The sequence below is a fragment of the Dicentrarchus labrax genome, unplaced genomic scaffold, assembly GCF_905237075.1.
Source record: "Dicentrarchus labrax unplaced genomic scaffold, dlabrax2021, whole genome shotgun sequence".
NCBI classification, from domain to species: domain Eukaryota; kingdom Metazoa; phylum Chordata; class Actinopteri; family Moronidae; genus Dicentrarchus; species Dicentrarchus labrax.
This window is the reverse complement of record NW_026136708.1, coordinates 3,162,231-3,184,907: the sequence shown is the minus strand read 5'-3', so window position 1 is coordinate 3,184,907 and position 22,677 is coordinate 3,162,231. Positions and strand designations below refer to the sequence as shown.

The window sequence follows — 22,677 nt, the reverse complement described above, 5'->3', positions numbered from 1 at the left end:
GACTTTGACAGGAGCCACAATGTAAAGACTAGATGACTGGGTCAGAGCATCTCCAAACCTGCAGCTCCTGTGGGGTGTTCCCGGTCTGCAGTGGTCAGTACCGATCAAAAGTGGTCCAGGGAAGGAAAAGAACCGGAGACAGGGTAATGGGGGGCCGAGGCTCACTGATGCACGTGGGGAGTGAGGGCTGACCCGTGTGGTCTGATCCAACAGACGAGCTACTGGAGCTCAAACTGCGGAAACCGTTAATGCTGGTTCTGATAGAAAGGGGTCAGAACACAAAGTGCATCACAGTTTGTTGGTATGGGGCTGATTGATGTAGATTTTTTCTTACGACCAGTTTAGGCCTGTGACATCATCATCCTCTATTAATTGTAAATAACAAATAAATGCACTTCTTGTTAGGCGATTTGGATAAAAGCATCAGCTAAATAAATGTAATGTATTCATTAGCTGAAATGAAGCAAAGAGTTTTGAATCTTGAGGGACAGAAATTGGGCAGCAAGAATGCAATAAAATGTAAGATGTGTGTTTGAGACAGAAATATGTATGAAAGATTAATTAATTGAACAGTGATGTAATTAAACTCCCATCCAGAATGTCCTTGATATGTAATCCTGTATGATTTCTTCAGATTTTAAAATATTTTATCATCTTTCTCAAACCATCTAATCTTAAATTACATTTCCTCCTCTATTTCTGTACATTTTAAAGATAAATGCGTTTTGTTTACATTTGGATTAAGGATTAAGCCTTTTATTAGTGTCAGGCACTAACCCCTGGAAAAATCCTTTTATTGTAAAAAAATCAATTACCATAAAACCCTCAGCTGAAAGTTAAACCTCAGCAAACCAACACTCCAATTACGGGAGAACGTTAATGCATTTATAGCACATCAAAGGCATTTTTCTCCTCTTCTCTCCTGAATCTCTTCCTCTATTCAAGGATTTGGCGCCTTACTTTGGAGCCCACTCTGTATTCTACATCTCAGGCATTAATTTCACCTCCATCCTCCACAGCTACTTCACAGACAGAGATTAATGGAGGTTTGATCATGTCATACATTGATTTAATGATCTCGGTGTTAATAGCAGGAGCTGCTTTTACAATCAGCAGGAGTTCTATTCTAACATTTAGATGTACTATAGAAAACCTGATGTTCACCATTTAACGTCTATAAAATAAAGAATATGCCCCTGTGACACCTTTTTGTCATGACAACACTACATAGTGTCACCCAGTTCACCCACGGTTTTCTGAGGAGATGCTTTAAAGGTTGGGTTAAATAATAACCTAAATTTTGAAAAAGATTTAAATGAGCCACCACCACAGATAAACAAACCTGCCAATCAAGCAAAGATGCCTCAAACTACACTTACTCTTTATTAATCATTAAGTTCAGACTAGAAGACGTTCCAGTAGGAGAAACTATGGAGACCCTTACCTGTAACTTTAATTAAGATTGACTTTGTATGTCAAAGAAAATGCTTTGGATATTGCCAGAGTTAAGTGTCAAGTCAATGACGACAACTCAAGTCAAGTCCTTAGTACAGGAGTTCCAGTAACTGTCATTGTCTTGAGGACAAGTCACAGGTCTTTTAGGAGAATTCAAATCAATTCACTAGTCCTTTAGAACATGTCAAGTCTCAAGTCCTTGGGGACAAGTGAAGACAAGTAACAGGTCTTTGAGGAAGTCAAAGCAATTCTTAAATCCTTCAGTTTAAGTTAAGTCTCAAGTCTATGAGGACAGGTCAAGTCTTTAGAACAAGTCAAGACAGGTCACAAAAATAAATTCACTAGTACTTTAGAACGTCAAGTTGAGGACAAATGAAGTGTCAAGGCCTTGCGGATAAGTGAAGTCACTGGTCCTTGGAGACCGGATCTTACTGGGTCAAAACGAAAGACTAGGTTGTTAAGAATGTTTTAGTTTTCAAATCTCAAGTCAGATAAAGTTTCAAAGCCTTATCTTGTGACTTAAGTCGGACGCAAGTCCAAATCTCTCAAATCGCATCTACTTCAACATTCAGATACAGTGGTCTCCAACTGGTTAAAAACACATAAATCCAGTAAGGGGTAAGGGAAGGCCATAACCCAAAACTGCAGCATTTATAGAATACAATGCATTTCAATACTAAAGTGGCTTAGTAAACACCTGGTTATTCTTAATAAACAGATCACAGTGCTGATGTTGTGAGCACTTGTGACACACTGCCATAAATTGGTGCATGGAAACATGTCCATCCCTGAGGCAGAGTGGGACAGAAAATATGATGCAATCCTACCGTCTGTCCCAGGATCCCCATCACATGTCATCTCTATCCCCCATTCCATATGCTCCTCTGCACTGTCATCTGTCAAAGAAAGCATTAAGTGACACACAAAATAAGGAAGACGAAAGATGCTATTTTTGAATATTCTTATCAAGAGGATTGAAGTGTGTGTGTGTGTGTGTGTGTGTGTGTGTGTGTGTGTGTGTGTGTGTGTGTGTGTGTGTGTCCCAACCAATGACTCATGGCTCTAATAGCAGACTGCTGAGGCAGTGAAGCAGCAGAAATACAGAGCTACATTCACAAACAAAGATATCCTTCAGCTACACATTGTACATGTTTCTATTGGCCTACACTTGTAGATATTTTTTTTTTGTTTTAATTCATCTTCATGTTTTCCTAGCCTAGATAGAAATCTGTGAACTCTGTAAACCTCTTTTTGAATGGCCTTTCAGCTAAATAAGATAAAACTATCAGAGCCTGAGCTGAGACAAACCGAGCCAAAGTGATGTAAACTGAGCTCAGTTTGAAAGACTAATGCAGAATTAGATTTAAATGTGTTGATATGACTAAAGTTCTGTTCACAACAACATTTACAATATAATTCATTTCATAAGCTTACTAACTGAGAGTTAGCTAACTAGCTAAAAGAGAGAGAGACTGGGGCTAGCATGTTCCCACCTGGCTAGCTTGTTAGCAGTTAGCTCGACAGCTATAGCATTTCACCACTTAGTCCTGCGAGTATCACTACGCCACCAAGCGTCTAGCATTGCCTATTTCACATGGATAAACCTCGCTGTGCCACTTTCTGTACTTCTCACTGTAATGACTTCATTTTCACATCAATTATGTTACAGTGAGTAAAGGTGCCCACACATGATCAGCAGTAAAACCGCTTAGCGCTGGCTGTGCCATTGTTTTCCTATGGGGAAAGCAGTGGTAGAACGAGGGAGAAGTGCTACCCTTCCCAGGTGCACCGCTCAAAATCGCCACCTTGCGCTGCGCTCAAATTATTTCAACTTTGACCTCGGTTGCTGCTGACCTTTCAAAGCGCAGCCACTAAGATAACAGCTCTAAGTGACATAGCCAGAAGCGACACGTGCAGAAATGTGGTATGGTATGACATATACCTGCCTATTGCCTCTGCAAGTGTCTGCACTATGATCTGCACCCTAACTTGCAGTGAGCAAATAGCAAATTTCTGATCATCTGAAGGCAGTTTAAGTGACTGAGAGCACTAGTCTGAACGCATTAATTAAATGATTAGCAAAAGGGAGAGCCACAACAGTACTGTGACTGAAACTTGTTGTGTGATCCTTGAAACATCCAGGATTGGTAGTGTAAATCGTGTAAGTTTGCTAAAATATCCCTAGGCTTCTGTCAGTGAGCTGCACTCAAACAGTGAACTGATCGGAATTATGCTGCTGTACCGAACCAGTAACTGCTTGAGTCATCAAAGTGAGAAAATTCAGTCAGTCTTATCTCCTATTATTCTGGTCACCATAGCAGTCAGGATGTAGAGGATGACTTTCTTCTTAAATTTAAAGTTGTGTGAACTGCTATCAAATGTAGTCAATTGTAGCTTTCTAAAGTGGATTGGATAGTAGTCAAACCTCCCAGTCTGTAGTGATCTGTACTGGATTGGAAACATGGCGGTTCAATGTAGTGGATTCCATGGAAGGCTACCCACGGCGTCATTCTAAGGTAACAAAAACACAAATTCTTATTTTCAGGTGATATACACTTAGTTATGCATGTTGTAATCCATTTCTGCCAAAAGATCCTCCTAAACATTACACCCTGGACCTCTAACCGGGTCTTTGCATTGAAAAGAGCTAGTTGAGGTGCAGACATCTGACACGAATGCCTGCCTGTGAAGTTACTCTGGGGTTGCCCAACTGGGAGGAGACAATAAGGCAGACCCATAAAAGGATAGAGGGATTATATATCCCTTCTGTCCTGGGAACATGAGGATATCTGCAGTTTTACTGCCGGCAGCATAAAACTGTAATCAACTATTGTTGTAGTGTAAGTCTATTTTATTGCACTTGTAGGTTAATGATTGTCATTTATCATCTGTTGTAATGTTCAGCATATTTAAGTAAAGACACTGACTTACCAGTTGGTATCCAAATAGGCCTGTAATAACCTTTGTGATGCTTGTATTGATCTGATTTTTTAGGATATGATTTTTAGGTTGCAGTTAGTGGTGATGTTTGTAATATGCTGTCTTCCTTTTGTATATTAAGTAGGAGTGGCCAAACAAAAACAGAAAACCCTTTTATTATAATGCAGTCCAATACAACAGCACTAACCAGAGCCTAAAAGAGGCTGCTGCACAATACGCAGTTGCAAAGGGCCCCATTAATCCTTTTTTATTTTATTTTGAATAAATACAGTTGCTGGGAGACATAAAGCCAACCCCCTCCTCAATGGATAGATGATGTAAAGCCAATCAGCATCTTTGCTCTCTATTTGTGACAGGTGACAGGTGTGCACTGCACTGAAATTTGATTGTTACACTCACTGAACTTTCAGAGTAAAATGTCTTTGCAATTGTTGACATTTCCTGCCGGAGTGAAGGGGTCTGAACGGTTTGACACTATAAATACTGAGGTCCATACCTCCTGGACCAGACGTGGCTGTTCTCAATAAGAAGTAAGGGTACCCATGTGGACAAAAAACTGAAGTGCCAGTGCTCTGTACCGGTTGAGTACCATAGCCAATACCAATAGCTCAGCTTGAGGTTGAGCTTGATTAAAGTATGTGAATGGAGCAGGAAAATGATGCAGTGGAGGTACAACTCTGCAAAGTACACATGAATGTAATCACTATTCTGAATTGAAAACATGATCCAAAATATTCCAGGCGATCCATAATAATGGCATTTTAATGTAGACAATCTAAGCTGTTGGCAGCCACAGCAGAATGTCTGCAGGACCATAAACTCGGTGATTAAATCCGAGCTAATGAGAGTTCATGTAACTCGTGTGTTTATCACTGACTGTACGCCTCTCTTTTCACACTTTCAGAGGACACACAGCTAAGTGTATTCATCTCAGAGTGCCTGTGTTTGTGTGTGTCTGTGTTAGAGATAATCATTTGTCGAGTGTTCGCGGTTCATTAGAGTGAAGTGGAGAGTTGCCCTCTGCACAAATGGAAATGAGAGGGGGTCTCACTGGCTCAGAGATTTCAACCATGAAAGTGATGCAGAATGAGCCTGAACACACACATATATATATATTAACATAAACAAACACACACACACACACACACACACACACACACACACACACACACACACACACACACACATACACACACGTGCATCTACAGACATTAATTTAAGAGGCACACTTCTGTCCACTGTCCACACACTAACATTCAGGCACAGATGTTAATGAATATATGAGAATATTTTTCATCAGTGCTTCGATGCATGAATACCAATGCAGATGGCTTGGTAACACAAGTACACACACACACACACACACACACACACACACACACACACAGCTGATAACAGGAACAGAGAGGGACAGGAAACTGAGTACAAATTATTTTCATCGAGCATGACACATCCATTTGACATCTCACCGTGAAAAAAAATGCTTAAGCAATCACAGTTTTGGCTGGCCAACATCGGAGCCGCTAATACATTTTCTATGGGGCTCACTGGCGCATCCCCACACCCTACAGTATGTGTCCTCATTTCAAAGTCGACTGGAAAAACATGGTGAGATTGAGGGGGAGAGACAGGAGGGAAGGTGGGGAGGTGGGGAGAGGAGACGGCAGTTCGAGGGGGAGGAATGGATGACAGAGAGAAACCATAACCTGACTCATTTCTTTTTCCTTTGAAGAGTGTTTTCCAAAAATATGCATTATGCAATACTTTGAGAATGAGGCTCAGTTAAGTACAATTCTGGTACTGGATACAGATGGTGGAAGAAATTCTTCTCAGTACCTATAAGGTGATGAAATTAAACATGAGTATAATGCAAAACCTTCTCCTACAGCCACAAATGAGTCCTTTATTTCCAGACGCACTCACTAATTACAGTGCATTTCACTTACCCATTACATGATTTCTGGGTAATGAAATCTTTTTATATTTAAACAAGCCATGCTATTAGCTCAGTGAGTCAAGAGCAACTAAACAGTGGATCAATTTAATTTCTCTTTATATGGGTATTTACGATTAATTCACGTCCAAAGCTTGAAATTTTTGTGGAAAGTATTTGAATTCTACATATTGTGCTATTAATACGCATAGCAACTACCCTCTACTGGTTGAAACCTGGCTATTGCCATGGATTTTGCTGTTGGCTGATCTTGCACCCATTGGTAGCAACCACGTCAATAACACATAATACTAAATTTTGGCGATGGAAAAACTGGTGCAGCCATTGTCAAAGGGATCCTTTGACCTGTGACCTAAAGGTATTTGAATGAAATTAGGTTGTATGGGTAACCACAAGTCTCCCCCTTTGCAGACATACTTTTTTATCAATAGTTGCAAGGTAGCAGGGGATGTGCCCCTGTACATTTGATGTAAAAGACATTAAAGATAAACAGTTATAAATTGTTATTTACGTTGTGGGTCAAACCCATGCTGAACTTTATTTCCCATTTTAGTGGAGATCCCAAGTTTCAAAAGACACCAAATATGTCCAACTCAAATTTCGGGAAATGTGTATAAAAGTATCTTATCTTATTTACAAGATTTCAATTTGTTTGAAGAGCTGGAACAAGCTGATACAGAATATACATGACACTGATGGACAAGCTGGAATAAGAATATTTTTTCCTATGTTAAAGCTATTTGAAGGGGAAAACCTTGCCTCTTAAAGGGTTCAAAAGATGACTGTTGAAACTACTACTACCAAGTGCTAACAGCTAGAGGACGAAAAAGAAAGAAAATTTGATATTCCCATCACAGTGAACGAAAAAGGAGATCGGTTTTAAGGTATCATATGATTTTAAATCCTCTTTAATATAAGACTAGCAGCAGCAGGCTGTGTATCAGTATGACAGATGCAGAGGAGGAGGGTGAATGGCAGCACTGTCACTTCAGATGTACAATAAAGCAGCCGTAATGGATGGAAGAGGTGACAACACATCATTGACATATGTTTATTTATGGGGAGCATGTTAGCAAACAATTGCTTATTTACACACCAGTAAATATAGATCAGTAAGATATACGTATCTCTCATTTTTCATTTCATTCATTTTATTTTAAGGCTTATAACCGATATCCCACAAAATACCTGGATATCAGGGAGAAATGGGAATTGGAGTGAAATACTATGATCGAAGACAATAAGGGGAGACCTGTGTGCAAGCTGTCATAAAGAAATTAGTCAGTTGATAAAGGAGTTTAACTGTAAATTAAAAATCTGATATTTTTAAATACCCCTCTCACCATTTTTTCATATGTGAAAGAAAGTTTTGTGGAATTATGTTTGATAAATAATAGGGGATGACACACATCTTTTGGGATTGCCCAGTAATTCAAGGGTTTACGTGTTAAAGGAGAAATTGTCATTATGGAAGTGAAAGTTCCATCAGATGTATTGTTATATTGATAGGCGCTTTACCCAACTAAAAGGTATATACTGCAGATTCTTTTATTGATTGACAAGAAAATGATAACTGTGAACTTAAAGGATGCACCAACTATACCTCAGTGGGTGCAGAGACTGAGAAGGGTTTACACAATGGAACAAATGACTGCAACTCTGCACCTGAAAATTGGCACTTTTATATAAAGGTGTTACACTGTAGCTGGGTGTTTAACCAATTGAGATTGTATTGTAAAGGAATGCCACTAAAAATGCCGTTGTTGTGTTCCATACATCTGACCCCACTCTGTTGAAAATGCCTTTGAGGTCCTATGGCAGGAATGTTCTGCTCTGTTAAAAACTTAAAACGATTAAATAAAGAGTTGGAAAATAACAAATAACAACAAAAAAAACAATATGGGCTGGAAAAACAAAACAATGAGCTGAAAGAAGCTAAAATGCTCTTCAAAGCTTTATTTTGGTTTCACTTTACACATAGTCATCTGATCCATTGTTAATATGAAGATAATGGGTAGTGTAGCTTTACATTTAAAGGTGAAAAAAGAGAAAAGGAGAGACAGAAACAAGAAAAAGTCTCACTTTATTTTTTCATTTTCTTCTGCTCAGCTGTCTGTCTCACTCTCCCTTCTTTTATTCCCTTTAACTTCTTAGTACATATTGACCGCTTTCTTCTAAGAAAGAAATAGTTCTCAAATAGACTGCTACAGTTTGATCTGCTCGGCCGCTATGATCCCAGTCTTGAGTCATGTGATCACGCTGTATGTCACAGTGTTTTGTAGTGATAATGCCATGAGTCTAGCCAAGCATAAGGTCTCCAATAATGACCTCTCATGGGTGATCATCCACCTCACTGGTCAGGAAAACTCACCCAGTGTGTGTGCGTGCATGCATTTACAGTACGTGTATGTGTTCACGCCCACTCAAGGTCAGAAAGCGCAACTCATGTGAATGGGTGACTGTCTGAAAAGGAACATGATGTACAATGTGCAATTTCAGACGTTATCAGAAGCTTAATGATGTGGAATAAATGGATGACAGGCGTAAGAAATAAATGAGGGGTATTCAGCATAGCGGATATGCAAGTTATACTTCTACAAGGTTGGGAATGTTACTTTAAGAATGTTTTCATTTCAATACCCACACACATTTCTATATAACCCATTGAAATACAAATAATATTATTATTTGCCCGTCTAGGACAAGCCTTTAAAAGAACCCAGCAAGAGATGAAGTTTGCTGCAATCATCAAGTATGACAGACAAGCGGGGGAAAGGAAATAAGAGTTGAAGACAGGATGAAAAGAAGATGTGATTATGAAAGAGAAGAGGAAGTGAAAGGATTGATTTGCACTAATTACTACTAGATTGCTTAATTTGCACATGAAACGATGTGGCACATTCCAGCATGCAATCTGAAGCTGTGTATCTGGTACTGATGAGTGTCTTCTGATTGAACTTTATCAGGCTGTTGACTCCTGTTCTGGTTGTGTTAAGCAAGGTTTGCAGTTATGGTATATGTTTTGCTTCATGACAAACGATTTATAGTGTGTTCCTATTTGTATTTGCTGTCTCCGAATAAAAACAGATCAAAACATCTTCTCACTTATCTCCATTGAACCAAACTTTGTCTTGCCACAAATTTGGAAACTAATGTTTCTTAAACCACAAAGCAAGGAGTTACTTAAAGGCCCAGTGTGTAACATTTAGGTGGATCTATTAGCAATAAATATATATATTAAATATATCATTCATAGGTAAGTTTTTTTATTAGTGTATAATGAAAATAAGAATCATTGTGTCTTTGTTACTGTAGAATGAGCATTTCTTTTTAGAAAGGGAGTGGGTCCTCATCTACAGAATCTGCCATGTTTCCACAGTAGCCCAGAACGGACACATTTCTGCAAAAGTATTTTGCGTTTTTCGCAAGTTTCGTGGCCACCATAGTTTCTCCTATGTGCTTTGAAAAGGAGGCTGAGGCAAGGGGGTTTATTGGGTTGCAATTTCACCACTAGGTGCCACTAAATCCTACAGTTAGAGCCTAGTCACATTCTTGAGCAATAGCGCAGCTGAACGCAACAATGATATGAACAAGTGTGCTGATTATTGCCATAAATACGGTATATTTTTCATAACCACGTTATGCATATGTTTATTGTTGTAAATGTTTGATGTAATTTTTGTAAAGACAATGTTATTTAGTTAGGTGCATTAATATGTGAATGTCTTTTGTTTTTATGTACTTGTGGAGTGGAGTCTTAGGAGAAGTTTATAGCAGGATATAGGTTAAGGTGATTGCAGCCCAAACAATAGTTCTTGTTACATGCATGGCTATTTTCATTCTGACTGAAATCATTCCGATTGAAGATTTTCGGTCAACTGTTTACATGGGATGTGATCTAATACGGTTTGTGCCACCACATTTAATCTTGACATGCACCTTCGTTAATTGTTTCATGAATTTGTTTGAATAGGTTATTTCTTATTTTCCTGCTGTCTAGGCGTCCAATAATGTTCAGTTCTTTAAAGAGCAGTGTAGGATTTAGTGGCATCTAGTGGTGAAGTTGCCCATTGCAGCTTATTCACTAATGAAAACGTACCTATGAATATTTATATATACTTTTTATTCTGTTTTAAAACCAATTATAATCAAAATATTAGGCACCATGTAAATGTAACTAATGATATTAACAATATTGCTGACTATTGTCATAAAAATGTAGATACTGTTAACTCCTGTAATTAAATGTGCTGCAACGATTTGGACCCAGTGTTTCATTCAGCCACCACTGACTCTCCCTCACTCACTCTCTGTTAAAGTTCAATTCAAGGTTACCATTCCTCCCAAAGAGCTATTTTAGTGCATAAGCTCCCCTTCTTAGTTTGTGATGATGTTAAATAGTTATTAACTGCAGGGTCCATTGTGATTGCGCGGTGTTTTTAATAGAAGTGAGAATAACAATGAAGTATGAGTCACAGGGTTTTGTTTGTTTTGTGAATGCGTCACTGCTGGTTTTTAAGGGAGACCCCCTCGAGGTAGGTGCCTTGAGAATCATAACAATTCGAAGATATGAAAGGGAGCATATGCCTAAACATAGAATGGATTCTATGGGGTCAGTTATGTATGTGCACATGGACTGTCTCTCCCATGGTTGGAAATAAAAGAGCTGTTGCTTTCTTGACAATTTAAGAAAAACGGCTCTACTGACATGAAACTTTAAAATTCGTTGCCCACTGAAAACGTGCATTTAGATCAGAGGGCGGTTGAGTTACCAGTTGTCCAGAGGCCCATACGTTTTAATGATGAGTCATATTTTTCCATCTGGTCAGGGGCTGCAGGCTGCCCACGTCCAGAGCTTGACTCTCCAGCATCATCTTCATTAGCACTGCAACCTACAAGAAGACCTTCATTATTCATAGGAGCCTACTGCCAGAATGAAAAACACATCACACAGTGCATCTCTAAATCTGGTTCTTTAAGATTTTTAGCAACACTTATTAGAACCCTGCTAGCAACCAGTAGAGGCTGCAATATTCATTACATCCCACTTTACAAAACTGTTGGAGCATCACATACAATTGCTGATTTTGCTATTTGTAGAATCTTACTGGGAATGTTGCTAAAAATGTTAAGCTGCTCTGAAGGTAATGGGAGAAGAGGTTGGGGTCATGGGGTCATATAACTTGAAAGGAAAGCCTGAATGTGCACAGTTGCTCAATTTGATAGATAGATAGATAGATAGATAGATAGATAGATAGATAGATAGATAGATAGATAGATAGATAGATAGATAGATAGATACTTTATTTATCCCGAGGGAAATTAAGATTATTAAATTAAAATTAACCTATAATTAAACATACATTAAAATTAAAATTAACCTATGATGGCAATAATTCTTAGTGTAATGTATTGTGTTATATATACATACACTATATACAAAAATGATGAAATGAAGAGTATTATATACAGTATTGAATATATAATAATAATAAGTCGTAGAAATAAAACTTTGACTGAGGATAAGTTTCACAGCCACCGTAGGCTGAGCTGTATTTAAATGTTTGCGATCACAGCTAGATGCCACTAAATCTTACACACCGGTCCTTTAAGAGTGCCCAGCAGTACTGTGTGACACTGATGATGATCCCCTGCAGACACTGACTAAACCGGCATAAAAAGTACATTTCATGGCAATCTGCTCATTACATTGTAATACCTCCTGTTAGCTATAGATTTTGACCTCATGTAGTGTGATGTTTTAGTTTTTTTTTAATAATCAGAGTTTATTTTATTTTATGAATTTACATAACAACAATGCATATAAGCATACATCATTAAGTAGTGGTCTGAGCTAGGGGAGAAAATGAATAAGCAAAATTAAAATAAAGTAGAAAATGAAAAGAAAAGAATAAAACAAGTTTTTTAAAAAATATATTATTAAGAAATATTTCTTATCACCGGTCTGCTCAGTCTGGCACCTTCTAAACCAGTGTTTCCCCTCTGGATAATTTCACTTAGATCTTTAGGCAGGTAATCCATTAGAGGTCACCATATGTCCATAAAAGTGTTGTCATTTCCTTTTAATTTGGAACTTAGTAAAACTCTAAAAATTTCTTTCTAACACTGAGTTACAGTGGGAGATTTCTCACTAATCCAATTAAATAATATACATTTTCTGGCCAAAAATAAGAGTTTATTGAGTAATTTTGTTCTTTTCACATCCATAACTCTATTCAAAGGTGGCAGTCCCAATAGAAACTGGCCCGGATCTTTACATATGCTGTGTTTAAATATTGCTGTCACTTCCTTAGATACACATGACCAGAACTTTGATATTCTTGGACAGCTCCAGAAGCAGTATATATATGTCCCACTTGTTAACTTACATTTAAGGCACAATGGTGATCTATTTGGGTAAATTTTGTTCATAACATGAGGTGCCCTGTCTATGAAGTATCTTATATTGTATTTCTTTAAATTTATTGCTGAGAAACAGAGAGTGATTGGTCCGAATACAAGCATCTTCATCATATACACTTTGAAGGTCCTCCTCCCATCACTTCACAAGCCCATCAACATTGTGTTGGTTACAACTCTGAAGGCTATTATAAATGCATGTGATAAGACCTTTATTCAATGTAAAATGAATTATGAACTTATCAATTGGTCCCTTCAATGTTTTCTGTTTGAGTCCAAATCTGTTTTGTGCTTGTGGAAAGGACATGAGGACATTATTATCATCAAACAAATCTCCAACCACTCTCACTCCCCTTTCCCGCCAAGTGCAGAATACAACATTTTCAACACCAGATAGGAAGTCCCTGTTACCCATAAGTGGAGTCAAATAGGAAAAGGCACCCTTTCTGCCTACAAACCTATACATGTCATGCCAGAGCTTAATAGAGCGTTGAAGTATTGGATTGTCCCTTACTTTTGGAAGGGCAGTTTTTTTACTAGTGAGTTCCTCATGTAATCTAAATGGGACACAAGCCCATGATTCGAGTGGGTCCTCTATTCCCTTTAAATAGCAGTGAACCCATTCATATATGAATCTACTATGACAGGCCCAATTGTATAATATAATATTAAGGAATGCTAGACCTTCACTATCTGTTGGGAGCTGTAAAGTTTTCATACTTAACCGGGGTTTTTTCTTTTGCCAAATGAACTTTGAGAAGTCCCTTTCAACCTCTCTTGCTACCTTTTTAGAAATAAACAGAGGCAACCTCTGCATGGGATAAAGCAGCCGAGGTAGAACATTAATTTTTAACAAGTTAACTCTGCCCATCCAAGAAATTGGCAAATCCATCCACCTGTTAAGATCGCTCTTGATATCTTTATGTACAGTGTTGACATTTTTTCTCAACAAATTCTTAATATTCTGGGATACAGAAATACCTAAGTATGAGATCCTGAGGTAGACCAAAAGAATGGAAAGTTTGGTATGTTTGGCACGTTATGACCATATCCAATTGGCATGGCCATTGACTTACTAAAATTAATCTTGTATCCAGAGAAGGATCCAAAGGTCTGAATAACAGACATTAGAGCTGGTACGGACTCATCTGGACTGGTGAGAAAAAGAAGAACATCATCTGCATATAATGCAATCCTATATGATGTGGATTTAATTTGGAAACCCGCTATGCTGTTATGGCTTCTATTAGCCTCTGCCAGTGGTTCAATGGCCAAAGCAAAAATAAGCAGGGACAAAGGGTCCCCTTGCCGAGTGGACCTCCCTAACTTAAACTCTGATGATTTTATACTATTTATAAGTACACTCGCTCTGGGTGAAAAATATATCAGCTTAATGAGTTTAATAAACCCCTCCCCCAGTCCAAATTTTTCCATGATGGTGAATAAATAAGGCCACTCCACGCGATCAAATGCCTTTTCGGCGTCAAGTGAGATAACAAGACCTTGTGCCTGATTAGTATTTGCATTGAATGATGTTAAGTAATTTTCTCATATTGGTATAAGAGTTCCTGCTTTTAATAAAGCCTGTCTGGTCAGATCCGATCCGATTAAGAGTGGCAAGTAGTTCTCAAGTCGCTAATATTTTTGAAAAGATTTTACTGTCCACATTCATCAGGCTAATAGGGTAGTATGAGCTACACTCGATATATATCTTTAATCCTTTTTAAGAATTATATATCCTGATATATTGGCAGCATATAATGAGCCTGGTAGGGAACCTTTCTCTATTGAATGAAGGTACATCCTTAGCAGAGGTCCATCTATGGAGTTTAATAATTTTTTATAAAACCTTTCCGTTCTGCAGAGAATTGATTGCATTATTTATCTCTTCACTGGTTATTGGTCTTCCAAGAGTGGATTTATCTGCTTCTGATAAGGAGGGGAGATTAAGCTTTTCTAGAAAACTCTGTATACAATGTGATGTTGTAGTGGATTCTGAGGTGTAAAGTTTTTCATAAAAGCTCTTCATTATCTCCACCATCGTTTTGGTTTCATAATGATTTTTCCTAGTTACGTCCTTTAAGGAGGAGATAGCCCTAACGTCACGCCTACCAGCTACTAAGCATGCAAGTAGTCGTCCTAGTTTGTCACCCATTTCAAACAGTCTGTGCTTTGCATAGAAGATACTTGCTTCTGCCTTTTGCGTCAAGAGTTGGTTAAGAGCTGACCATGTGGCTTCTGCTTTTTTGAACAGGGTTGCAGAGTAATTATCCTTTAGTTGTTTATCAAGATCAGCCGATTGTCTCTCTAAATTCAGCTGCTCTCTCAAAGCTTCCCTTTTCCGGGATGTGCTATATGAAATTATGGCTCCCCTCAAGTAAGCCTTGAGCGTATCCCAAAGTATTGATGGATTGGTATCACTGTTATCATTAGTTGAAAGAAAAATATTAATTTGTTCTTCCATAAAGGTCACAAATGAGGGACTATTAAAAAGCGAGGGATTTAGTTGCCAGTAGCGTGGTGTGGGTTGGGGGAGGAGGGAGAAACTATATTGGGCGTATCTGCATGGTCTGATAGTAGACAGGTACCTTTAGTACATTCCTCCACTCTATCTAACACCATCCTTGAGACAAAGAAATAATCTATTCGGGAAAAACTTTGGTGTGGATGTGAAAAAAATTTATAATCTCTCCCTCTAGGGTGGAGAATTCTCCAAGCATCAAACAACTGTAAGTCTACACATAGCCCTCTAGTGGCCTCCCTCATTTTAGACGTGACTTTAGTCAGGGGGCGTTGGTCTACATCAGGGTTCATAACACAGTTAAAGTCTCCTGCAAGTATAATGAATATTGCAGACATTGCAGAGACATCAGCTAACAATTTAGAGTAGAATTCTTCTTGGTACACATTTGGAGCATATACACACCCAATCATTATATGTTCCCCATATAAGAATCCTGTAATAATCATATATCGACCTTGACAATCTTTAACAGACTTTTCTAAAGTAAACAGAGTGTTTTTATTTATTAGGAGGCCACCCCTCTCTTACTTGTAGAAAATGATGAGTAATAAATTTGTCCCACCCATTCTCTCTTAAGTTTTTCATGTTCCTTGTCATCCAAATGGGTTTCTTGTGACAGGACTATGTTAGCTTTTTCCTTCTTTAGCCAGCATAATAGTTTCTTCCGTTTAACAGCATTATTTATTCCCTTTATGTTAAAGGGGACATATTATGCAAAACCAACTTTTTTATATTTTTTTTTATAAATATTTGGGAAAGGGGGGGCCAACAAGAGGAAAAAATTTAAAAAAAAAAATACTAATTTTTTTTTGGGGGGCCCCCTTTAGAAAAAAAGAGGGAAAAAAAAAAAAAAAAAGAGGTTTTTTTTTTTTGTGAAACACTCCTTCTCATTTTTATATTTTTACCTACCTCTTCCCCCCCCCCTCCCCCCCCCCCCCCCTCCCTCTCCCTCCTCCCCCCCTCCCCCCCCCCCCCCCCCCCCCGGGAGAGAGAGAGAAAAGAAAAAAAAAAAAAAAAAAAAAAAATATTTGTTTTGGAAGGCACCAAACAAAAAAAAAAAACACCCCCCCCCCCACCCCCCAAAAAAAAAAAAATAAATTTTATTTATTTTATTTATAAATAATATTAATGAAAAAAAGTTGGTAGGGGGTAATAGTTTGTTCTCAACTAACTCTTTTAAAATCTTTATTAAATAAAGTACCGGGCACACCCCAAAACCGCTAAAAAAAAAAAGTAAAAGGGAAAAAGAACCAAAAAAACCAAAAAAAACAAAAAAAAAAAAAAATTAAAAATTTTTTTTTTTTTTTTAATTTTTTTTTTTTTTTTTTTTTTTTATTAATTATTTAATATAATTGTTAGCGGGTGGGGCTGGAAAGAAAATTATTTAATTTTTTTTTTTTATAAAATTTAAAAATTATAATTAATTTAATTTAAATCTTAAGGTTGATGTGGTTCTTTTTTTTCCCTTTTTTCTTTTTTTTTTTTTATAAAAAATAAATTATTAAAAATAAATATAATTAAATTCCCCCCCCCCCCCCCCCCCCCCCCCCCCCCCCCCCCCCGTCCCGGGGGGGGTGTGGTTTGTTTTAGGGGGGGTGGTTTTAGTTTTAAAAACCTTTTTTTTTTTTTTTTTTTTTTTTTTTTTAAATTTTTTTTATTTATAAATAATTATTATTTTTTTTTTTTTTGTTGTTAGAATAATAAAAAAGTAAGGTGACCCCACCACCCAACAAAACAAACAAAAAACAAAAAAAAAAAAAAAAACAACACCCCAACAACTTATTTCTTTTTTTCTTTAAAAAAAAAATAATAAAAAAGTAAAAAATAAAAAAATAAAAAAAAAAATATTATATAAATTAAAGTAATTATTTTTTTATGTTTTTTTTTTTTGTCTCAACCAAAAAAAAAAAAAAAAAAAAAAAAAAAAAAAGAACCGAGCTAATTCAGAATAGCGGGTACTATAATGTGATATCTCCAGTAAGACTGAGACAGTTCCAGGTATTACTGACTACTAAGAACTTGCATCGAGGCTAGAACTAACGTCATATATGGCGCACTGTGTTCATCATGGTTGATGATTACTGTCGCACAACACACTTTGTGGAGAGCTACAGTACAGTGTCTGTTTTAAACTGAACTAGCTGGGCACAATAACAGGACGCTATTGTTCAATGTGAAAAGCTAGTTAGCTAGCAGCTGACAGTCATTGTTAATCTGCGGATAAAATCACAAGAAACAAATAGATCAACCAAGAGACAGTTATTTGCTTTTACTGTATTTTCTGAGTATAAATATCACTGCTCTTTGTGTTTAGGCAAGCACATCTGGACTGCTGGATAGGGTACATCATGTGGCATGCCAGACAGACCCACCAACAACACGCTCATTTGGAACTCAGCTTTCAATGAAGACTCTCCAACCTCATTTCAGAAGTACAGGTTAGTTGACCAAAAGTTACTTCATTCGTTGATGTGATTTCTTCTGTTTGTGTTCTGTTAATGAGTAACAATATGATTGCTTATCATTTTAGAATTCTGCATAAACAATAACATCATCTGTCTGTTTTTAAGGCACACAGAAAACTGTTTCCTGCACTGATGTTGGTGTTGGCACCTCAGCTCTTACATCAACACCTATAAAGAGACCAAGTAAGAGACGTCGCTTGGAACTGGAGGAGGAGGAAGAGGAGAACCCTTTAGAAGGCAGTTCTGTTGACGTAGAGGGACCAAAATTTTTAACTTATGACCCTGCAGACTCTGCCACAACCTTGACTGAGTCAGCAGATGTGACGTGAGTTACCTAAACATTTAACTAATCATTTGTGTTACATTCCTCTACTTATTGTAGCTCTACTAGGACGATCTTTGACTCATTTTCTGTCAATGTTTTGTGTTTATTGCAGAATGGAATCTTCTACGCCTGTCCATAAGACTCCAACTTATATTGTGTATGAGAACTGCCTAATGGAGCTGTTTCAGGTGTGCCCTGTGTGTCAGCGGGAATGTGACATGCAGAAAAGAAGATTGGGCACGTTTCTCTCTGTAGAACAGCGGTGCCCGCATTGTGAGTTCTACAGAAAGTGGAACAGCCAGCCTCTTGTTGGGAGCACTCCTGCTGGGAACCTGCAGCTCTCCACTGCAGTGTACGCCACTGGTGCCTCTTTCTTTAAGCTTGAAAAGGTATTGTATTTACACTAAACTATGAATAAAGTAATGGAATATAGCATATGATGTAGCTAAATTTATATACACAATGTGTATTTCTGAAAAAGTGATTAACGTGTGGGTGCCTGTCCTGTCTGTTTCTTTCTCCCACAGATCTTCCGGGCAATGCAGTTGAAGATGTTTCAATATGACTCATTTCGAAGGCATGCTCGGATGTACATAGAGCCCGCGATTGTACACAGGTGGAAGACGGCACAGACTGCAATGTTGGAGCAGCTCAGTCAGCAGCAGAATGTCGTCCTCGGTGGTGACTTGAGAGCAGACTCACCAGGTATGTAATACTCTGTCATAATAATCTTTTTTATATATATATAAATAAAACACACTGATAAATACTATGTAATGTATATATAAAAAATAATTACTTTACTTTTGAAGGACATTGTGCCAAGTTTGGCAGCTACACAATGATGGACATGAGGAGCAACACTGTTATTGATTTACAGCTGGTTCAAGTGAGTGACAGACCATAAATAATCTCTGTTGTAATCTGTTACAGTGTAGCTCTTATCAGCTGAAATAATACATTTTTATCTGCTTTCTTAAATAATAGAGTAATGAGGTTGGTGGAAGCTACCACATGGAGAAAGAGGGCCTGAAGAGGAGCCTTGCTCTGTTGGAGGAACGGGGTGTTACTATAGATAGTATTATGACGGACCGTCACCCCCAAATCCAGAAGTTCCTGAGGGAGGCCGATGTCACGCATTACTACGATGTATGGCACATGGAAAAAGGTATTATTCCGTGTCTTATTTGTCAATATTGAGAGGGGAAAAAAGTTTATTTATGATAAGTGTAGTTCCTTTATTGTTACACTGACAGTTATTGATGTGTAGCCTATTATTATTTCAATTTAGACTGTAAGCTATATCATTTCTGCTATGTTAATTGATGTAATTGATATATGTGAAAGACTTTAAAGCTTTTTGTATTATTAGGACTGTCCAAGAAACTGTCGAAGATCTCACAGAACAAGGAGGGGGAGAAAATAAAAAAAGGGCTTCAGAATAAAAAAAACAAACACAAAAGGGGCCCCTTTCCCTCCAACAGGGGCCAGAGAAAAAAAAAAAAAGGATGACCTTTTTAAACAACCCCCGGAAACACCAACAACAAAAAAAACTTTTTCCCCCCTTTTTTCATCAAACCCCCCCACCAAAAAAAAAAAAAAAAAAATGAAAAAAAAAAAAAAAAAAAAAAAAAAATTTTAAAGAATTACTCTTTATAACGAGATTATTAAACACTTTCTTCTTCTTCACAGGAACACCAGCCTTCTGCAGGTTGGAGAAAGTGCTGAGCAACAAGAGGGTCCTCAAAGATGGGGGGAAGCTGGGCCCCCAACACAAAACCCCAACCCTAAAATTTTTAAACCACCAACCCCCCCCCCCCCCCCAAAAAAAAAAATTTTTCTTTTTTTTAAAATATAGTAAAAAAAAAAAAGGTTTTTTTTTTTTATTACAATTATTCGTATGCACAGACAGCCACACCAAATTAAGCCAGGTATGGAGCTATATGTGTAAATCTTTCTTTTATTATTTTTCCTCCCAAGACTATACCTGGCAGCCCTGCACTTCAATGAAAATGCAGACCGTCCACAGGCAACAACCTCAGCTGGTGAGCCGCTGTTCAGGCTTCATTTTCCAAAGTGGAAGAAAGGAGAATGCAGAGCAAAGCCAGTGAAGGAGCAACCAACCTTCCGTAAGATTTAAACCTTTTTATTGAAAATCACACTGAAAAATGAAACTATAAAATATTTGCAAAATAAATAAAATATAAATTAACCAGTGTCTATGGCTTTTTCTGTGTTTTTAATAAATAATAAATAAACACTATAAAGTAAACACAATATTGTACTTTTTCTTGTTGCAGATTACGTGGATGAAATCTTGGACCTGGTGTTTGAGAAGGTTTTTCCGGACCCTGGTCCATACACAGATGAGGTGTTGAAGATCTCCATTCCTGAGGATCTCACTGCACAGTTCGAAAGGCCGGACAAGAAGGAGGTGATAGACCGCTACGTGACGAGGTTCAGTCAAGGGCCGGTCTGAACCCCACGTAGATGCCTTGAGCGTCGGGGAACTCCGCCCGTATACGCAGCACCACACAGCTGGGCAGTGCCACACGAACTCTTCGGCCCAGAAAGCCCCAACACCAGCTCACAAAGCCCCTATAGGCCAAGTACCTGTAACGGCTGAACAGAGTACAGATATATTTAGTTTTACATTTATATTTAGACATAATTTATGATTAGCCACATTTTTTTGTAAATATTTGTAATACGTATTTTTTGAACAGTTGTTTGCTGTACTTGTATTTATAAAAATAAAAATGTATAAGCTGTTTTTTGTACTTTCAGTGTTTGATATGTGGACATAAACATTATGGTCATCAAGAGACAGGTTCTTAGGAGTGGGATGAGTATCCAAAAGTATGAAAGATAAATTCCTGCACAATATCAAAATGCCAATACAACCATTTATTAGCAGCAAATTGGTGTTGGACCTAGGTTTAAATGTAATAAATTATGTTATTGCAAGTTAGATTTTGTGCAGAAATTAATCTTTTCTAGTGTTTGATATGTAACATTTTAACAATTATCAAACTGCCTTACAAGAAAAGTAAGCAATCTAACAAAGGGGAAAATGGAATTGTTTTTGGAATATTTTTATTACAATTACACAGAATTTATATGCAAAAAAACCTTACTGTTCTATTCCCCTTAGACGTAAACGCCCATAGTCTGCTCTGTAGATATTTAGTTCCTTCTGCAGTGAGAATGGATTTAAACACACTGGTTCGAGGCCAGGGTGGTCTACCATGCAGGAAGGTGGGTTTTGAAGCTGATTTAGTCTTCTTATCGCCTGTAAATTTGAAAGGGTAAGTGACGTTTGATGACAGATAATATGACTGAATAGTTACATTTTCATTCAACAAGCATCCATGTACTACCTGTGGTATCTCCCTGCAGCAGACATTCTCTGGCTCTGTAGGCATTGTTGTGCAATTCTCACAAGTACACCTAAACCAGAGGCAAAAAAAGGGAAAAGATATCAGTTATAGTTTTTTATTTGAATATGTTGTTAGCAATAACGACAGGTCAGCTTATGCAACGATGTGACGTTATTAGTTGGAATTATTGCATCATGTTGAAACACAGTAAATACGGGTAAACAGGAATTACTATGGGGTATACGGCGCTGGTAGACAGTCGCCCCAACCCCCACTACATCCCTCGTTTCACACCTAGGTTGTAAAATTAGCACACACGCGTGAAAAGTGGCTACAGTGTGTCTGTGGATAGTACATTAACGTTTGATGTCGGACAGAATAATGATGTAACTGTTAACGTTATTACGGCGTAGCTGAGAATAAAAAAACGAGTGCTATATTCCCACTCGTAGCTGATATTGCGGACTTGTGAAGTGTACTCGTGTAGCGGGAATAGCATGCTACTTATGTTTACTCAATTAACAGAAATCTAGATTTTTATTAGCAGTGAGTTACACAAACAGCGGCCAGCGGTCGACTGTATTTAGTCAGCGACCGTATTTACCCGACGTACAAACATACACATTTTTAAGAAAAAAGTAAAATAAAGCTCATAACTCACCATTCAGAAACGTCTTGTTGCAGTCTACATTGAACAACTTCTTCGCTAGCTCCTTCTTGTTCAGGGTCTGACTCTGGTTCAAACATATAAGGTTGGACCGAAAAGTTTCTTCCAGCTGCCATCTTTCTCCCAGGGTTCACGTTCAACTGTTGTCATGGTAGAAGCGTGCCGCGTCGGCACACCTCCCGGAAGAAGTGGGTGGATTGCCTGTGTCTCATTTGCATTTAAAGAGACAGGCACTCAAATCCTACCGTTCTGAACAGGGCTGTTTTGGCAGGGTGATTGAACTGCTATTGTGCTTCATCCTTATGGTATTTTGACCAAAACAGGTCAAAAAAATAAAATAAGAACCCAGGGGAAAAAAATAAATATTTTAAAAAAGGATAAAAAAAAACCCTTTAAAAGAAAAAAAAAAAAAAATTTTTTTTTCTTAAAAAAAAATTTACACCCGTTTTTTACATGCATACATAGACACGAAGAACAGAGAAAAACACATATGGACACTGCGACATAACAACAGGAGTAAACACTTAATACAGTACATTTAGCACAT

At 37.7% G+C, this 22,677-nt stretch overlaps 2 protein-coding genes and 1 long non-coding RNA gene across 3 annotated transcripts; 2 read left to right on the top strand and 1 right to left on the bottom strand.

Annotated features, from left to right (window-relative positions):
• Positions 1–17,236: 17,236 nt before the first annotated feature.
• On the top strand, positions 17,237–19,595 carry LOC127367914 (uncharacterized). The gene is made up of 8 exons (XM_051408159.1): positions 17,237–17,731; positions 17,864–18,083; positions 18,196–18,472; positions 18,611–18,788; positions 18,896–18,972; positions 19,071–19,251; positions 19,456–19,516; positions 19,568–19,595. Exons 1-8 carry the CDS (start codon positions 17,698–17,700, stop codon positions 19,593–19,595), a joined length of 1,056 nt encoding a protein of 351 aa, XP_051264119.1. The 5' UTR covers positions 17,237–17,697.
• A 368-nt stretch (positions 19,596–19,963) lies between these two features.
• Positions 19,964–20,863, top strand: LOC127368100 (uncharacterized). Its single transcript, XR_007885583.1, has 2 exons — positions 19,964–20,212; positions 20,384–20,863. It is a non-coding gene; the product is annotated as an uncharacterized LOC127368100 (long non-coding RNA).
• On the bottom strand, positions 20,214–22,275 carry LOC127368098 (P2X purinoceptor 7-like). Its single transcript, XM_051408560.1, has 4 exons — positions 22,125–22,275; positions 21,464–21,533; positions 21,221–21,375; positions 20,214–20,705 (listed from the first exon to the last, which is right to left on the bottom strand). The coding sequence occupies exons 1-4, from the start codon at positions 22,244–22,246 to the stop codon at positions 20,543–20,545; spliced, it is 510 nt and encodes a 169-aa protein (XP_051264520.1). The 5' UTR covers positions 22,247–22,275; the 3' UTR covers positions 20,214–20,542.
• Between the last annotated feature and the right edge of the window lie 402 nt (positions 22,276–22,677).

Bases quoted from the DNA above. Each gene is read 5' to 3' on its own strand.
- LOC127367914 (XM_051408159.1), top strand. From the start codon at position 17,698: ATGAAGACTCTCCAACCTCATTTCAGAAGTACAG. The intron at 18,473-18,610 runs GTATTGTATTTA...TTTCTCCCACAG, and splicing joins CTTTCTTTAAGCTTGAAAAG to ATCTTCCGGGCAATGCAGTT. The intron at 19,252-19,455 runs GTATTATTCCGT...TTGTATTATTAG, and splicing joins TGTATGGCACATGGAAAAAG to GACTGTCCAAGAAACTGTCG.
- LOC127368098 (XM_051408560.1), bottom strand. From the start codon at position 22,246: ATGGCAGCTGGAAGAAACTTTTCGGTCCAACCTTATATGTTTGAACCA. The intron at 21,534-22,124 runs GTGAGTTATGAG...CCTCTGGTTTAG, and splicing joins CAACAAGACGTTTCTGAATG to GTGTACTTGTGAGAATTGCA. The intron at 20,706-21,220 runs GTAAGGTTTTTT...TACTCTGTTCAG, and splicing joins CGTCTAAGGGGAATAGAACA to CCGTTACAGGTACTTGGCCT.